At 49.6% G+C, this 14,367-nt stretch overlaps 1 protein-coding gene and 1 long non-coding RNA gene across 3 annotated transcripts in view; one reads left to right on the plus strand and one right to left on the minus strand.

Moving 5' to 3' along the window:
• Positions 1-655: 655 nt before the first annotated feature.
• On the minus strand, positions 656-7,106 carry ANKRD9 (ankyrin repeat domain 9). The gene is made up of 2 exons (XM_035105630.3): positions 6,775-7,106; positions 656-1,789 (listed from the first exon to the last, which is right to left on the minus strand). Exon 2 carries the CDS (start codon positions 1,703-1,705, stop codon positions 818-820), a length of 888 nt encoding a protein of 295 aa, XP_034961521.2. The 5' UTR covers positions 1,706-1,789; positions 6,775-7,106; the 3' UTR covers positions 656-817.
• A 217-nt stretch (positions 7,107-7,323) lies between these two features.
• Positions 7,324-14,367, plus strand: part of LOC148687737 (uncharacterized) — a 40,705-nt gene continuing 33,661 nt past the window's right edge. For both annotated transcript variants that reach the window (XR_015950864.1, XR_015950863.1), the window contains exon 1: positions 7,324-7,555. This is a non-coding gene — a long non-coding RNA (uncharacterized LOC148687737). The remainder of the gene's footprint in view (positions 7,556-14,367) is intronic.

The following is a 14,367-nucleotide window of genomic DNA, read 5'->3' on the forward strand; positions in this document are numbered from 1 at the left end:
AACGGAATCCGTTCCAGAAGTCTGTTTGACTTCCAAAATGTTCAGAAACCAAAGCACGGCTTCTGGTTGGCTGCAGGAAGCTCCTGCAGCCAATAAGAAGCCACGGAAGCCCCATCGGACATTTGGGTTCCAAAGAACGTTCGTAAACCGGAACACTCACTTCCGGGTTTGTGGTGTTCGGGAGCCAAAACATCCGAGTACCAAGGCGTTCGGGATCTAAAGTACAACTGTATAATAAGAAGTGAAGGCTTGCAGCAGTGGCCAATTTTCACGTTGCAGGAATGGCCTACTTGGTACTGTCTACATTGCTGACTCCATCATGACCATTCAGAGACATTGGAAGCTGGAGCCCAGCAAAGCCTTGAGGACAGCAAGTTGGCTAGCCCTGATTTATCGAATTATTTAGGCTGCTAGCCTTAGCTCTGAACACCTACGTTGCATTTTCAGACATGTACGCAGAGCATGTAGCCCTCCAAATACTGCTAGACTCCAATTCTCATAGCCCTTGGCCATTGAGCTCAACAGCACCTGGAGGGCCAAAGCTTGCTTTTAATATCTGCACAGTACCATAAAGCAAGACTTTTTCTCTCAAAATGCTCTGCAGGTATTCCACTCTGACACCACCACATTCAAATAAAAGACAACACCACAGTCAGGGATTTAAAAAACAAAACAAATTCTAATGAAAACAAATGCTTCTCCCGCTCCCACAGTTTTTATATTAAACACACCGGCTCTCCGCGCAAGAGCCGAGAGCCCTATTTTCATCACGCAAGCGGGAACTGCAAAGGAAGGACGTCCCCGGGGGGGGAAGTTCTTAACTCTTCAGTTTCAGGTCCAAGGGCTTCAGGAAGTGTGGCAAAGGCAGGTCGTCCAGCGCCTCTGGGAACTGATCTGGTGAAATGGTCCCGATTAAGACTTGCATGGACCTCACAAAGAGGGAGGGAGGCGCTAAGCCCGCCAGCCACTGGAACCTGGGCTTCCCCAGCAGGCCCTGCCATTGCTCGGAGTCCTGCAGCAGCTGCTGCTTCATGGCACAGTGGGAGCCCTGAGGCACAAAGAGGAACAGGGAGTCCAGGAGAAGCAGCTTGGTGCGCAGGTTCGAGGCCGGGCTCTCCCAGATCTGATGCAGGAGCAGGTCCAAGGGCGTGTTCCCCGTGCAGTCAACGAGGCAGGGCGAGGCCCCGTGGCCCAGCAGCAGGAGCAAACACTCGGGCCTCACCAGCTCGCAAGCCACGTGGAGGGCGGTCTTGCCTCCTTCCACTCGGCTGCACCCTCTGCGGTCCAAATAGCTGGCCCGCTCGCCCGCCGGGAAGTCTCTGATGGCCTTCAGGATCTCCAGAAGGATGTGGACGCGGTTGTAGCGCACAGCCATGGCCAAGTGAGGAGCCGAGGAATGGCAGCAGCTGAAGTGAAGGCTGGGGGTAGCCAGGGCGCTCTGAGGGAAGTTGCTCAGCAAGTAGCGGGCGTAAGGCTGGTGGTTATGCACCAGGGCGTAGAGGAGGGCCTCAGAAGGGGAGTAGGTGCTGACTTTGCCCCCTTCCTGCCAGTGGAAAGCCTCCATGCGCCTCATGTCCTCCAACAGCCACACGGGCAGCTGGTCCCTCACCGCTTGGTAGAAGGCAAAGGAGGACTTCTTGCATTGCTTCTGGGACTGGGAGCTGTGGCTGCTGTAGCTGCTCAGCCATTTGATGTTCCAGGGCATCGCTGGGGTGGCGGGTCAAGGAAGGTGGCTTCCCAGTGGTCTACCAAGCCGTTTCCTCATGAAGGCCCAAGAGCGGTGAGAATGCTGGGAAAGGAAGAAGCACAATGATGATGACGATGATAATGATAATAAATATATTATTTATACCCCGCCCATCTGGCTAAGTTTCCCCAGCCACTCTCGGCAGATTAGGACACACACTCCCCTGCCCACTCAAACATTGCCCCTCTGAGCCCATCATACAATTCTTATCAGAGGGTGCTCTTCAACACAAATAATAGAATTGGAAGAGACCACAAGGGTCATCCAGTCCAACCCCCTGCCAAGCAGGAAACACCATCAAAGCATTCCTGACATATGGCTGTCAAGCCTCCGTTTAAAGACCTCCAAAGAAGGAGACTCCACCACACTCCTTGGCAGCAAATTCCACTGTTGAACAGCTCTTACTGTCAGGAAGTTCTTCCTAATGTTTAGGTGGAATCTTCTTTCTTGTAGTTTGAATCCATTGCTCCGTGTCCGCTTCTCTGGAGCAGCAGAAAACAACCTTTCACCCTCTTCCATATGACATCCTTTTATATATTTGAACATGGCTATCATATCACCCCTTAACCTTCTCTTCTCCAGGCTAAACATACCCAGTTCCCTAAGCCGTTCCTCATAAGGCATTGTTTCCAGGCCTTTGACCATTTTGGTTGCCCTCCTCTGGACACGTTCCAGCTAGTCAGTATCCTTCTTGAACTGTGGTGCCCAGAACTGGACACAGTACTCCAGGTGAGGTCTGACCAGAGCGGAATACAGTGGTATTATTACTTCCCTTGATCTAGATGCTATAGTACTATTAATGCAGCCCAGAATTGCATTGGCTTTTTTAGCTGCTGCATCACACTGCTGACTCATGTCAAGTTTGTGGTCTACCAAGACTCCTAGATCCTTTTCACATGTATTGCTCTCAAGCCAGGTGTCACCCACCCTGTATTTGTGCCTTTCATTTTCATTTTCATTTTGCCCAAGTGTAGTACTTTACATTTCTCCCTGTTAAAATTCATCTTGTTTGCTTTGGCCCAGTTCTCTAATCTGTTAAGGTCATTTTGAAGTGTGATCCTGTCCTCTGGGGGTATTAGCCACCCCTCCCAATTTGGTGTCGTCTTTCCCTCCACTAACTCCTCAACCTTCCTCTCCACCTCCCAAACCACAATGGACTTTTAATTTTATGCTGTTTTATTTATTAAATTTGCATGTCGCCCTTCATCTGAAGATCACAGGACTTGTGTATCCCACCAAACCCTCTGGTTGATTTAGTCACTGTCCGTAATGTCCTCCTTTCTGCAGCAGAATCTTAAGCAGCTCTAGATAATAATTGCCTAAGCCCCCAACAAAGTCTGCAAGGAGAACGGAAGGGACACTTCTCCCCTCACCCTTTCACCTCTTGTGCCTCTTGATTTTCAGCACAACAGTTAGCAATTAACTCTCCTCTCCTCACCCCACTATCCCATGTCCCTTTAAAAATATATATAATAAAACGGGGAGGGAAGAGCTGGTTGAACAAACGGGGCATCTTAAATCTGGTCTGGACTGCAAACAACTTCCCTTAAGGCAGGTGAAACTGAAAACTGCAAAGGTAGCTTTTACCAGACACCTGGAATCTAAACAACTTGTAGGCAATAATCTGTTCAGGGCCATTGCCCTTGAGGTTTCCTTGGATAGGATAAGGAATATAAACTCCCCCCCCCCAAAAAAAAGCCACATGACATCTATTTTGATTTAACTAACAAAGCTATCGGTGGTCACATTCACACCACCCATTTAAAGCACCGTGATACCACTTCAAATCATCATGGCTTCCCCTGAATAATTTGGGGAGCTGTAGTTTGTGAAAGGTGTTGAGAAATGTTAGGAAATAAGAGTGGTTTAACAGTGAATCCTTCTTCCCAGGGAACTATGGGAATTTTAGCACCCATAACAAACCACAGCTCCCAGAGTTATTTTGCGGGAGCCAAGACTGTTCAAAGTGCTATAAAGGTATCATGTGTAAATGTGACCGACGTCAACTTTATTGATTGGAAGTTCCTGGTATAACAGAATGAAGAACATGCCTTGCAACATCCTTAAAGGTAAAGGGACCCCTGACCATTAGGTCCAGTCGTGGACGACTCTGGGGTTGCGACGCTCATCTCGCTTTAATTGGCCAATAGAGCCAGCGTACAGCTTCCGGGTCATGTGGCCAGCATGACTAAGCCGCTTCTGGCGAACCAGAGCAACACACAGAAACACAGTTTACCTTCCCGCTGGAGTGGTACCTATTTATCTACTTGCACTCTGACATGCTTTTGAACTGCTAGGTTGGCAGGAGCTGGGACCGAGCAACAGGAGCTCACCCCATCACGGGGATTTGAACCACGGACCTTCTGATCAGCAAGCCTGACCAGCGCCACCCGCATCCCTTGCAACATCCTTAGATTGCGCCAAACTCTGTTGAGCAGGCATTTATCATTAATGGGCGCGAAAAATAGCAGGAGGAGATTAGTTTGCTTTGACCCCCCCCCCAAAGAGGCATAAGATAGGTTATGAAATTCAAAGCTTGAGGCATAAACAGCACATCAAACACTGAACGAGAATTATAACTGAAGCTCTCAGAACGATATGAGCTTCAGAGGCACAGTTTTTGACATGGTGAAGCATATTGGCAGAAGGGCTGTGGCTCAGTGGCAGAGCATGCATGCAGAATAGTCTCGGGTTCAATCCTCAGCAACTCCAGGCCATATTGGAAAAGTCTGAAAGCTAGAGAGCTGCTACCAGGCAGTGTGTAGACAACAGATGAGCTGGATTGTCTCCCACTGAACCAGTGTAGGCAATCCTGAGCTAGATAAACCAATTCTTTATTTTGGACTCTTCCTTCCTTGGAGTGTTTTAAAGTAGAGATTGGATGGCCATCAGTCATGAAGGCTTCAGTGTAGAGTCCTGCATAGCAGGGGCTTGGATTTGATGACTCTTGGCGTCCCAACTCTACAATTCTATGGTATAAGGCAGCTTCATTTGCTCCTCTCTCTTCGTGGAACCTCAATGGGCTGCTCCAGCTCCATGCAACCGAAGCCCAGAATTTGTGCAGATTTAAAATTCAGAAAGGTAGCAAACTACAAATCTTCCCTCTGCACCCCTAGATTCCCAATCAGTGTAACACATGCAGTAATGTGACTTCCTATTTGTTTACAATTCCCTTCCCCCGCCCCAATTATATTTATTTGTAATTTTCTTCCTTGTAGCAACCCTTGACAACAACCCAGTGCTCCCCCAACGCACTGGATTGCTGTGTGTGTGTGTGTGTGTGTGTGTGTGCGGGAGATGATGCCAAAGTTTGTGGAGTGAGGGTGGGGGGGGGAGAGGGGCTCCCTGTAAGGCAACTTTTAAAAAGATATTTATTTATTATTGAATTTATATCCCACCTTTTTGTCCATTGAGCTCAAGGTGCCATACCCATGGTTCTCCTAATTTAAACCCCCAACGACAACCCTGTGAGGTAGGCTTGTCTGACCACCAGAGACAGCGGTTTGGAAAAGGGCCGCCTTACGGGCTTTGGAGCTGGTGGGTTTCCCAAGCACCTAATGGAGCAAAAGTTGTTGCTTTTTAGAAGGATGTCCTCCTTTCTGGCATCTTTTGAGCCCAGCACAAGGGGATTATCAAAGCATGTTGTTGTCACTGCTGCGTCTCTCTCTTCCTACTGACACCCCTGAGATGAGGGAACTCTGCAAGCCAACTCAGAAACAGAGTTTTCTGTCTTACTGGCGCTTGCTGAGAAGTTGAAAGGTACCCGCTTCCTGGCTCAGAGAAGCTTGCTATGAAACAATTGAGAGGTCGTTGGTCGGAAGGGACACACTATGAGGAGGTGTCACAGCGAATCAGCTGGCAGGCCTGTGACAGGAGCCTCAGTTCACATGACCGAGCTGGCGTCCCTGAGAACCCCAGTTGAGCGTAGCTATGCAAAAATAGCGTGCAGTGAATTGGGTGTGTGACTGCACCCAACCATGAAGTTGCCACACCGCCAGCCTCACACCGCTGCCAAATCTGGTCGCATTCTGGCAGCTGCAGTGAACATGGTTTGAGTGCGATTTACCACAAAAAAACTCGCTCAATGCGCACTCTCCATTGGCCAGTTTGGTCATTTTCAGGGGCCCAAAGTGCTTTCAGTGCGAGGCAGCTGCTTGGTCCATCTAGCTCAGTATTGCCCACACTGACCGGCAGTGGAGCTCCAGGGTTTCAGGGAGGGTGTGTCTCTCAGCCATACCTGGAGATGTTGGGGATTGAACCAGCGACGTTCTGCATGCCAGGCAGATGCTCTGCCACCGAGCTACAGCCCGTCCCCATTTCAGACCAATGAAATGCCACAACTTTGTCTTTCCAGATGTTGCAGCGCCATGATCTCAATTCTAAGCTCTCCCCACCTTCTCCAGCAACCTCCTCCTCTCCTTGCTGCCTTCTGGAGGAGCTGCCTTCATCTTTCTTCCAACACAAGTCCAGGCTGCCCTCTCCAGGCCCTCCACCTCTCCTCACCTCCAAGCTCAGGAGTCCTGCTCCCTTCCTTGCTTGGCAAATTCTCTCTCCTGTCCCATGGCATTCTGGAGAGGACCTTATTACTTTTAGGGGAACCATCTCCGGGGCCAAGGCTTCAGAGCAGAATGGAATTCTCGCAACCCCAAGCTCTGCAGCTCCCCGCCCCCCAAACTCTCCTTCTTCCTTCCTTGGAGGTTTTAAAGCAGAGATTGGATGGCTATCTGTCCTGGATGGTTGGACTAGTTGATCCTTGAGGGTCCCTTCCAACTCGACAATTCTGCGATTCCCCCGCATCATTTCGAGGCGCCCCTCCCTCCCTTCTCTTCCCACATCTCCATCTTCGCCTCCCGCGCCCCCAATTCTCTCCTCCTTCGCCCCAGATCTCGCCTTGCGCCTCCTGCCTTTGCAGAGAAAGGGGTCGCCCGCCCCACTTGCGGGTGGGTGGGTGGGTGGACGGACGCATCTCGAAGCCCAGGGGAAGCGGCTGCTCGACGGGAAAGAAGCCCGAGCGGAATCATCCTTACCTCGCCTCCGCTGCAGGCGATGATGCCGCCTCGGACTTGGAGAGGGGAAATTGCGCGTGGGCGCCGACGCTGCTTGCCGGCTCCTTGCAGCCGAGCCGGCTTCCTGCTGGTGCTGCTGCAATGAATGAGCTGCGCCTCTCGCTCCTGCTCTCCGCCCTCGGCAACCACACGCAGCTCAGCCCGGCCCTCCGCGAGCTCCTCCGCGGCCTGCGCTCTCCTCCTCCCCGCTCTCCTCCGGTCGTTGCCGCCGCCGCCGCTTGCGCAGAGCTGGATCGCCGCTTCCCTTCCCGGAGCGCAGGAGAGGCAGCAACCGCGCAGCAGCAGCAGCAGCCAAACCTCGGCTGCCTCCTCTAGGCTCTTTTATCCCCTCCGGGCCGGGGAAGGTCAGTTCGGACCGGGGAACTGTCCAGCGCCCCGTGATTGGTCCCCGACCAGGGCTCCCCCAACTTCCCATTGGCTGCGAAGGAGGAGAGGCCGGGGCCCCGCGACGATTGTTTGCGTCAGAGGGAGGCGAAGTTCCAAGGAACTTGGCCGGGCTGCGCGCGCGCCATGGAGACCAAGCGAGGACGCGGAGGAAGGAAGGAAGGAAGGAAGGAAGGAAGGGGTGACTCAGGTGGCATGGGTGCCACCCCCGCGAAGAGGATCAGGTGGTCCCTTCCAGGCGCATCAGAGTTGGGAGAGCCCAACTTCCACATGCATGCGCGCCGATCCTCTTCCTTCCTTCGCCTTCTCTCGAAACCTCTTGCACCTCTTGGGGTGGGAGGAGCCGTTTTGCAGGATTGCAAGTATCCAACTTTGCCGCTGCTAACTTTTTATTTATTTACTTCATGTGTGCACTCAGGGAGTGATCAGCACCTCCACTATGGAGAAGAGCTCTTCCGAAATCTATCAGAAAGAGCAGGGACTGAGTTTGACCTCTACGCACACAGGGAGGCGCGCGCGCAGAGGTGCCCTTGCTGGGCGCAGGGAGGGCGGTGGTGGTTCTCCACATTCAGCGTGAGAAGTTGTGCGTCGTGTCTGAAAGTGGGAAGAAAGGTGGCGCACCTTAGGATTCGGCCCAGGGACAATCCTTTGCCTAGAACCTGAAATTAATGATCAAGACTGTGTGACATTTGGGCTGTGCCCAGGAATTATACTTAGATTTTTTTATATATATAAAAAGTGTGTGTGGTTTTGTGTGTGTATTCCCTTTACCTGTAAAATGGAACTAAAACCTATATTGCTTGGAGTTGAATGTACGACCTCTTTAAAACCAGGTCTATTCTACTTTTGGTCATGGTGCTCACAAGTGGAATTGAATGGTTGACTAGAAGATGTTTTTAAGGTTGCTCGTGAAAGCATTCTTGCAGTCTTATTCCAAGCAGGTTTGCTCAGAAGTACCGTATGTTGGGTTGTGAGTGGCCTTTTAGCAGCGCATACAGTAGCTCACTGAAAGTGCTAAACGGACACCATATATAAAAAAGAGGAAAGTGTGCATTATTGCTTTCTATCCAATTTAATAAATCAGCTAAGATTAATAAGGTGGCAGTCCTGGAAGGCAGTCCTCCTGATTTCAATGGAATTTGGCTCTATGCAAGGCTGCCAACTTTTTGGGGCCAGTCGACACATTTAGAATTTTGAGGAAGTGCCGTGGTCCCGGAAACGTTGCTGTAGGGATGTGACAAGCTGGAACGTGTCCAAAAGAGGGCAACCAAAATCGTCAAAGGCCTGGAAACGATGCCTTATGAGGAATGGCTTAGGGAGCTGGGTATGTTTTGCCTGGAGTCGGAGAAGAGAAGGTTAAGAGGTGATATGATAGCCATGTTCAAATATATAAAAGGATGTCATATAGAGGAGGGAGAAAGGTTGTTTTCTGCTGCTCCAGAGAAGCGGACACGGAGCAATGGATTCAAACTACAAGAAAGAAGATTCCACCTAAACATTAGGAAGAACTTCCTGACAGTAAGAGCTGTTTGGCAGTGGAATTTGCTATCAAGGAGTGTGGTGGAGTCTCCTTCTTTGGAGGTCTTTAAACGGAGGCTTGACAGGCATATGTCAAGAATGCTTTGATGGTGTTTCCTGCTTGGCAGGGGGTTGGACTGGATGGCCCTTGTGGTCTCTTCCAACTCTATGATTCTATGACATAACAAAAAAAAAATGGCTACCAAGAGCAGCAAGAAAGACAAGACTGCAAAATGGTGCAAGTCCCCCATCAAGCGGGGGTGGGGGGTGGGAGGGAGGCACTGCTACACTCACTCGCAGAGAGAAGCTCTGTTCAGATCAGCAGGGAGGCTGGGTGTCCAATCCAGGCACCCAGTGAAAGTTTACAGGGGTGACATGTTCAGGGTTGGGAAGGCTGAGCCAGTGCAAACAGGAACTTCCATATGTGCTATAATCTGGCCTTGGAATGTGTTAGGAAAGCGTATCATTCAGAGCGTTTGCCAAGCTCTATGTGGAAACCTAGACTGAGGCAAATAGCATTGTACATTCCCCACTGAAAAGTAGGTCAATGCAATCCAAACAAAGCTATGAAGATCTCTGGCGATGTCCCAAACTTCATTTATTTGGTCTTTCCTGATTATATAAAAAAAGGCAAAACTTAGGAAATGCCAAAAACAGTGTCTAAAATTGAGCTTCAGACCCCAGGCCAAAATAACCCTCCTGCCCCCCATCCCCGACTAACGCAGTTCTGAGATAAACAGTTTAAAATCCTTGTTGACCTACCCAGGGTTAAAAATACAGGCTGCTGCATTTTGAGACCAGCTAATGTTTCTGAGCTGTTTCCAAGGGCAGCCTCACATAGAACACAGTGGTAGTAATGGGAAGGGGGTGGAGTCAGCAGAGCCCTTTCACCTGGCAACCATTCCGCAGTGCTTTGAGCTGCCACCTTAACGGAGAATGAAATCTGAACCTTCGGAACATTGTGCTATTAGAAACAGAAGTTGAGTTTGAGGATTAGCTATGGCTTTCTTTTGCCCAAGGTCACTCACACGCAGCCACTTTTGATAGTATTGATAAGACTGTTGTCAGAACAATACCATTCTGGTGCCCTGTTGTGATGATATATAGACAGCTACAAATGGGGCTGGTTTCCTTGACCAAAGGTATGCACTTAACAATCACATTTTAGTTAATGGCTGTTTGCCATACCTCCCGTATTTTTTGCTCCATAGGACGCACCTAGTTTTTAGAGGAGGAAAACAAGAGAAAAAATACTTTGCTTTCTTGAATTGTCCTAGGCATAGCAGCCAACTACTAGAGGCCTAGGTGCCTTTGCCCCCCCCATTAAATATTTGAGTAAGCTTCTTTTGCAAAAGGGGAAAGCTCCATATATATTTTTAGGATCAGCTCAAAGTTGTGCAGTTTTTTTTGCAAATGGGGAAAGCCCCGTTTTTTTGGGGGGAGGGGCAGCTCACAGCTGTGCATCTTTTTTGCAAAGGGAGAAACCTCCATTTTTTACGATCAGCTCAAAGTTGTTGAGTTTCCTTGCGAAGGGAAAAAAATCATGTTTTTATGGGGTTCAACTCACAGTTCTGCAGCTTCTCTAGGAAAGGAAAAGGACCCATTTCTATAGTTTCCAGACAGATAATCTAATCAGCCAGTCACATGTCTCCCTCTGCAGACAACAATTGAGGCCTGGGTGGGCCGGGAAGGGAGCTAGCTCCCTTATCTCCCTCCCCGATCTCTTGCAATCAGCTGCTGAGCTGATTCCTTTCAACACTCTCTTTCCCTCTTGTTAGCCTTTAGATCCATAAGACGCGTTTTTTTCCTCCCAAAAAGTAAGAGGAAGTGCCTGTGCGTCTTATGGAGTGAATGTGTGGTCCCTGGAGCCGAACTGCCCAGGGGCTAAAAAAAGAGAGAGCACGATCTGCCTTTAGCCCCTGGGCAGTTCGGCTCCAGGGACCACACATTCGCTCCATAAGACGCACAGGCACTTCCTCTTACTTTTTTGGAGGAAAAAAGCGTGTCTTATGGAGCGAAAAATATGGTATGTGGCTACTTTTAAACCATATTTAAACTACTTTTAAATCATAGAAAGAAGCACTGAGCCAAAACGTCTCCACCAATTTCTCAGAAGTTTCCTTCCCTGAGAAAAAAGACTTCCATTTTCTTCCTTCGTTCTCAAGGCAATTTAGATTATCTTTAGCATTTCTGTGGGCGCAGGATTTTGAGCTTACCTTCTAGCTGCGAGGCTAGATGTGTCTTTTTCTTTCCTGTTTTTCTCCAGTGCTCTGTAGCCTGTCAGTCTGCCTGCACTTCTTGATTTGGAAAAAGCCACATGTTGCCTTCTCCTGGTCTTCCATTGCTGCTCCTAAAAGCTGTCATCATGTGATAGTGGGCACAGCCCAGGAAGCCCATTTGACTATAGTCAACTAAACCAGGTGCTGGGAGCTGATGGGTCTCAAAGCCTCAGTGAATTAGAGACTTCCCATCTGGCGGATTGAGAAGACAAGACCAATATTGGGCCCAACAGTAGATAAGGCCAGTGCCGGATTTACGTATAAGCTAAACAAGCTATAGCTTACGGGCCCACTCTCTTGGGACCCCCCAAAAAAAACTAAAGAAAAGAAACCCGGATGTACATTTCCAAAATATAAGATGAAAAAACAAATAAAATAAAACCTACATACAGCAACAGTTTTTTGTGTTGTGTAGGCTGCTATTTTGTTATGTGCAAATGGCTTTAGATCCCTATTAGGTCCATAAACTACCATATAGCATATATTCAACACACAAAAACAGCAGCAATTTGTTTGTTGATAAAAGACAGCTGGACATATTAAAGGGCCCCATTGCCTTCAGTAGCTTAGGGCCTCATCAAAACTAAATCCGGTCCGATTCTGCATGTGCTGTAGAGGGAAGTGAAGGGCAGATAGGGCTCATCAACCAGGGAAGGAACCCCATCTAGGAGAAGAAAAACTCTGACCCAAACCTCTGCTTCCTTTTGGGACATCTTTGAGAGGAGAAAAGGCTAAGGAGCAAACCCTACACCAGGGATGAAACTAGGCTTTTTTTCACCCGGGTCAAAGACCCAGTTTGGCGCACACACACCCATGCACATTTGCGCGTGCACGCACACACACACACACACACACACACGGAGAGAGAGACTGAGACCCTCAATGGTGCCCCCCTGGAGGCTTCACCCAGGGCTATGGCTCTGCCCTGCACAAATCCAGAGTGGAGTCCCTAAGATGTTTGGATGGCGCCTTGTATGCTTCCATCCGGCAACTCCTACAGCCAAGCTGGTGCCAAATGTATTGCTCTGCCAGGCCGAGAGGGTGGGGGGCAGGGGTTGTCATCTGAGGAGCCCAGGCTTTCCATACACGCTGCCCCTGCCCATGCTTGCGCCCCTGGGAGGTCACTTCGGTGCAGGGCCGTCTTAAGCACACCCAGCGCCATGGCACAAAAGTCCCTCCGGCGTCCTGTCCCTTTCCCAAAATTTAGCCTGGGGTGGAGGGCGCCATTGGCCAGTCCTCTCGCTGATGCCCAGCGGTCGCGAGGAGCTGGGCTGGCCAGCGAGGCGCTCATGAGAGGCACGCAACGCAGACGCCGCCGAGAGGGAGGTGAGGAGGAGTAGGAGAAGCCGCGGCAGCGACTCTGGTGACCCCCAAGCCCGCGTCCCGGCTGTTGTTGCCTTCAGTCAATCAGGGTCAGCCTGCACATTTGTACACAGAGCCAAAAAGAGACGCCCGCCTTGCCCCAGCAGTGCTGCAGCCGAGGGAGAGGAGGAGGTGGCAGCGGAGCCATAGGGCTTAGTGGCTCGTTGCGCCCCGCCAATGCTGGGGTGCCCCTGAGAGGCCAGCGCCCAGGCGCAACGAGCCACTAGCTCCTATGGGAAGGACACCTCTGCTTCGGTGCTGCTAACACAGCAGTTTGACTTCGCTCTTGGAGACACACTCCATTGTCTCTCGAGACAGTTGCATGCCAACCATCTACTCTGCATCTCATTCACATCTGCGTGAACACCAGTTGCAAGGAGCCCTGGCCAAGAATGGCCAGTGCTCCAGGGTAATTAACAACAGTCTTAACAACACAACACAGACTCTCCACCCAGGATATATGCCCTTCAAGGAGCACAGTCAGCAGGAGCCACGTCCTTTTGGACCCCCAGTAAATTGTGTGGACAGTCTTGTCTCTCTGCTTGATCCAATATTTGCTTTTGTCTTTGCTGCTCTGGGAGAGGCCCACTCAGCTCCTCTGCTTCAAAAAAGACTTCTTAGGTCAAAGCCCAGTTAGTGTGAGCCATCATTTTGCACTGTGCCATGCCAAGATAACTGGCATTAACAATGGGCTCTGCTTTCCGTTTCCCTGTTTCTACTGTTTTCATCTGGGAACCCCACAGTGACTCAGGCAGTGAGGGAGGACATGAGTTGGAAACAATGACATAAGCAAAGGACAGACACCAGCAGCTCTTGTTATTTGAGCTTCCTGGAGTCTCTGGTGCCTGTTCACTTTGGAGCTTCAGCCCAAACATGTTGAATTCCGAGTGACATCTGGGGGATCAAAAGAATCTTTCTTTTCTTTTCTTTTTTTTAAAAAAGGAATGGGCCAGGAACCAAAACTTTCCAAGGCAGCATCTATGGTCCACCCAAGCCTGAAAGAATCCTGAAAAGGAATTGTTTCTGCTTCACATTACATTCACACGCGAGCAGTAATGAAATGTTTAAAAAGGGATTCCTTCTACTGCACTGTTATGTAAACAAGACTATGGGAAAAGACCCAGGGCAGAAAGCCTAGCTCCCAAAGCCAAGATTCTTGTTATTCTGAAGTCAAATGAAGGGAATGTGATGATGTAACAATACAGCCTGGGAATAATAATAATAATAATAATAATAATAATAATAATAATAATAATAATATACCGCCCTATACCCAGAGGTCTCAGGGTAGTTCACAGAATAAAATCAAAATATAAAACCACAAAATATATAACAAAAATAAAAACAACAACCCAATAACCCCCCCCCAAAAAAACACACACATTCTCAAAGGGCATACTGTACTGGTAGGATGTCAATCAAATCAACCAAAGGCCTGGTTTTAAAAAATGCTTTTGCGTGACGCCTAAAGATGTATAATGAAGGTGCCAGGTGAACCTCCGTGGGGAGAGCATTCCACAGATGGGGAGCCACTGAAGAGAAGGCCTGTTCTCGTGTCTCCACTCTCCGGACCTCTCAAGGAGGAGGCACACGAAGGAGAGCCTCAGAAGATGATCTCAGGGTCTGGGCAGGTTCATACGGAAAGAGGTGGTCCTTGAGGTATTGCGGTTCTGAACCGTTTAAGGCTTTATCCAGCACTTTGAATAGGACCTGAAAACTAACTGGTAGCCAGTGCAGTCGGACCAGTATTGGTTTAATATCAGGCATAGGCAAACTCGGCCCTCCAGATATTTTGGGACTACAACTCCCATCATCCCTAGCTAACAGGACCAGTGGTCAGGGATGGTGGGAGTTGTAGTCCCAAAACATCTGGAGGGCCGCGTTTGCCTATGCCTGTGTAATATGCTCAAGCTGTCTTGCTCCAGTGAGCAACCTGGCTGCTGAATTCTGCACCAGCTGAAGTTTCCGAACCGTCTTCAGAGGCAGCCCTATGTATAACGCATTGCAGTAA

Source organism: Zootoca vivipara, chromosome 1, assembly GCF_965207765.1.
Source record: "Zootoca vivipara chromosome 1, rZooViv2.hap1.1, whole genome shotgun sequence".
In the NCBI taxonomy this organism is placed as follows: domain Eukaryota; kingdom Metazoa; phylum Chordata; class Lepidosauria; order Squamata; family Lacertidae; genus Zootoca; species Zootoca vivipara.

Excerpts from the sequence above, each read along its gene's own strand:
- ANKRD9 (XM_035105630.3), bottom strand. The coding sequence starts at position 1,705 with ATGCCCTGGAACATCAAATGGCTGAGCAGCTACAGCAGCCACAGCTCC.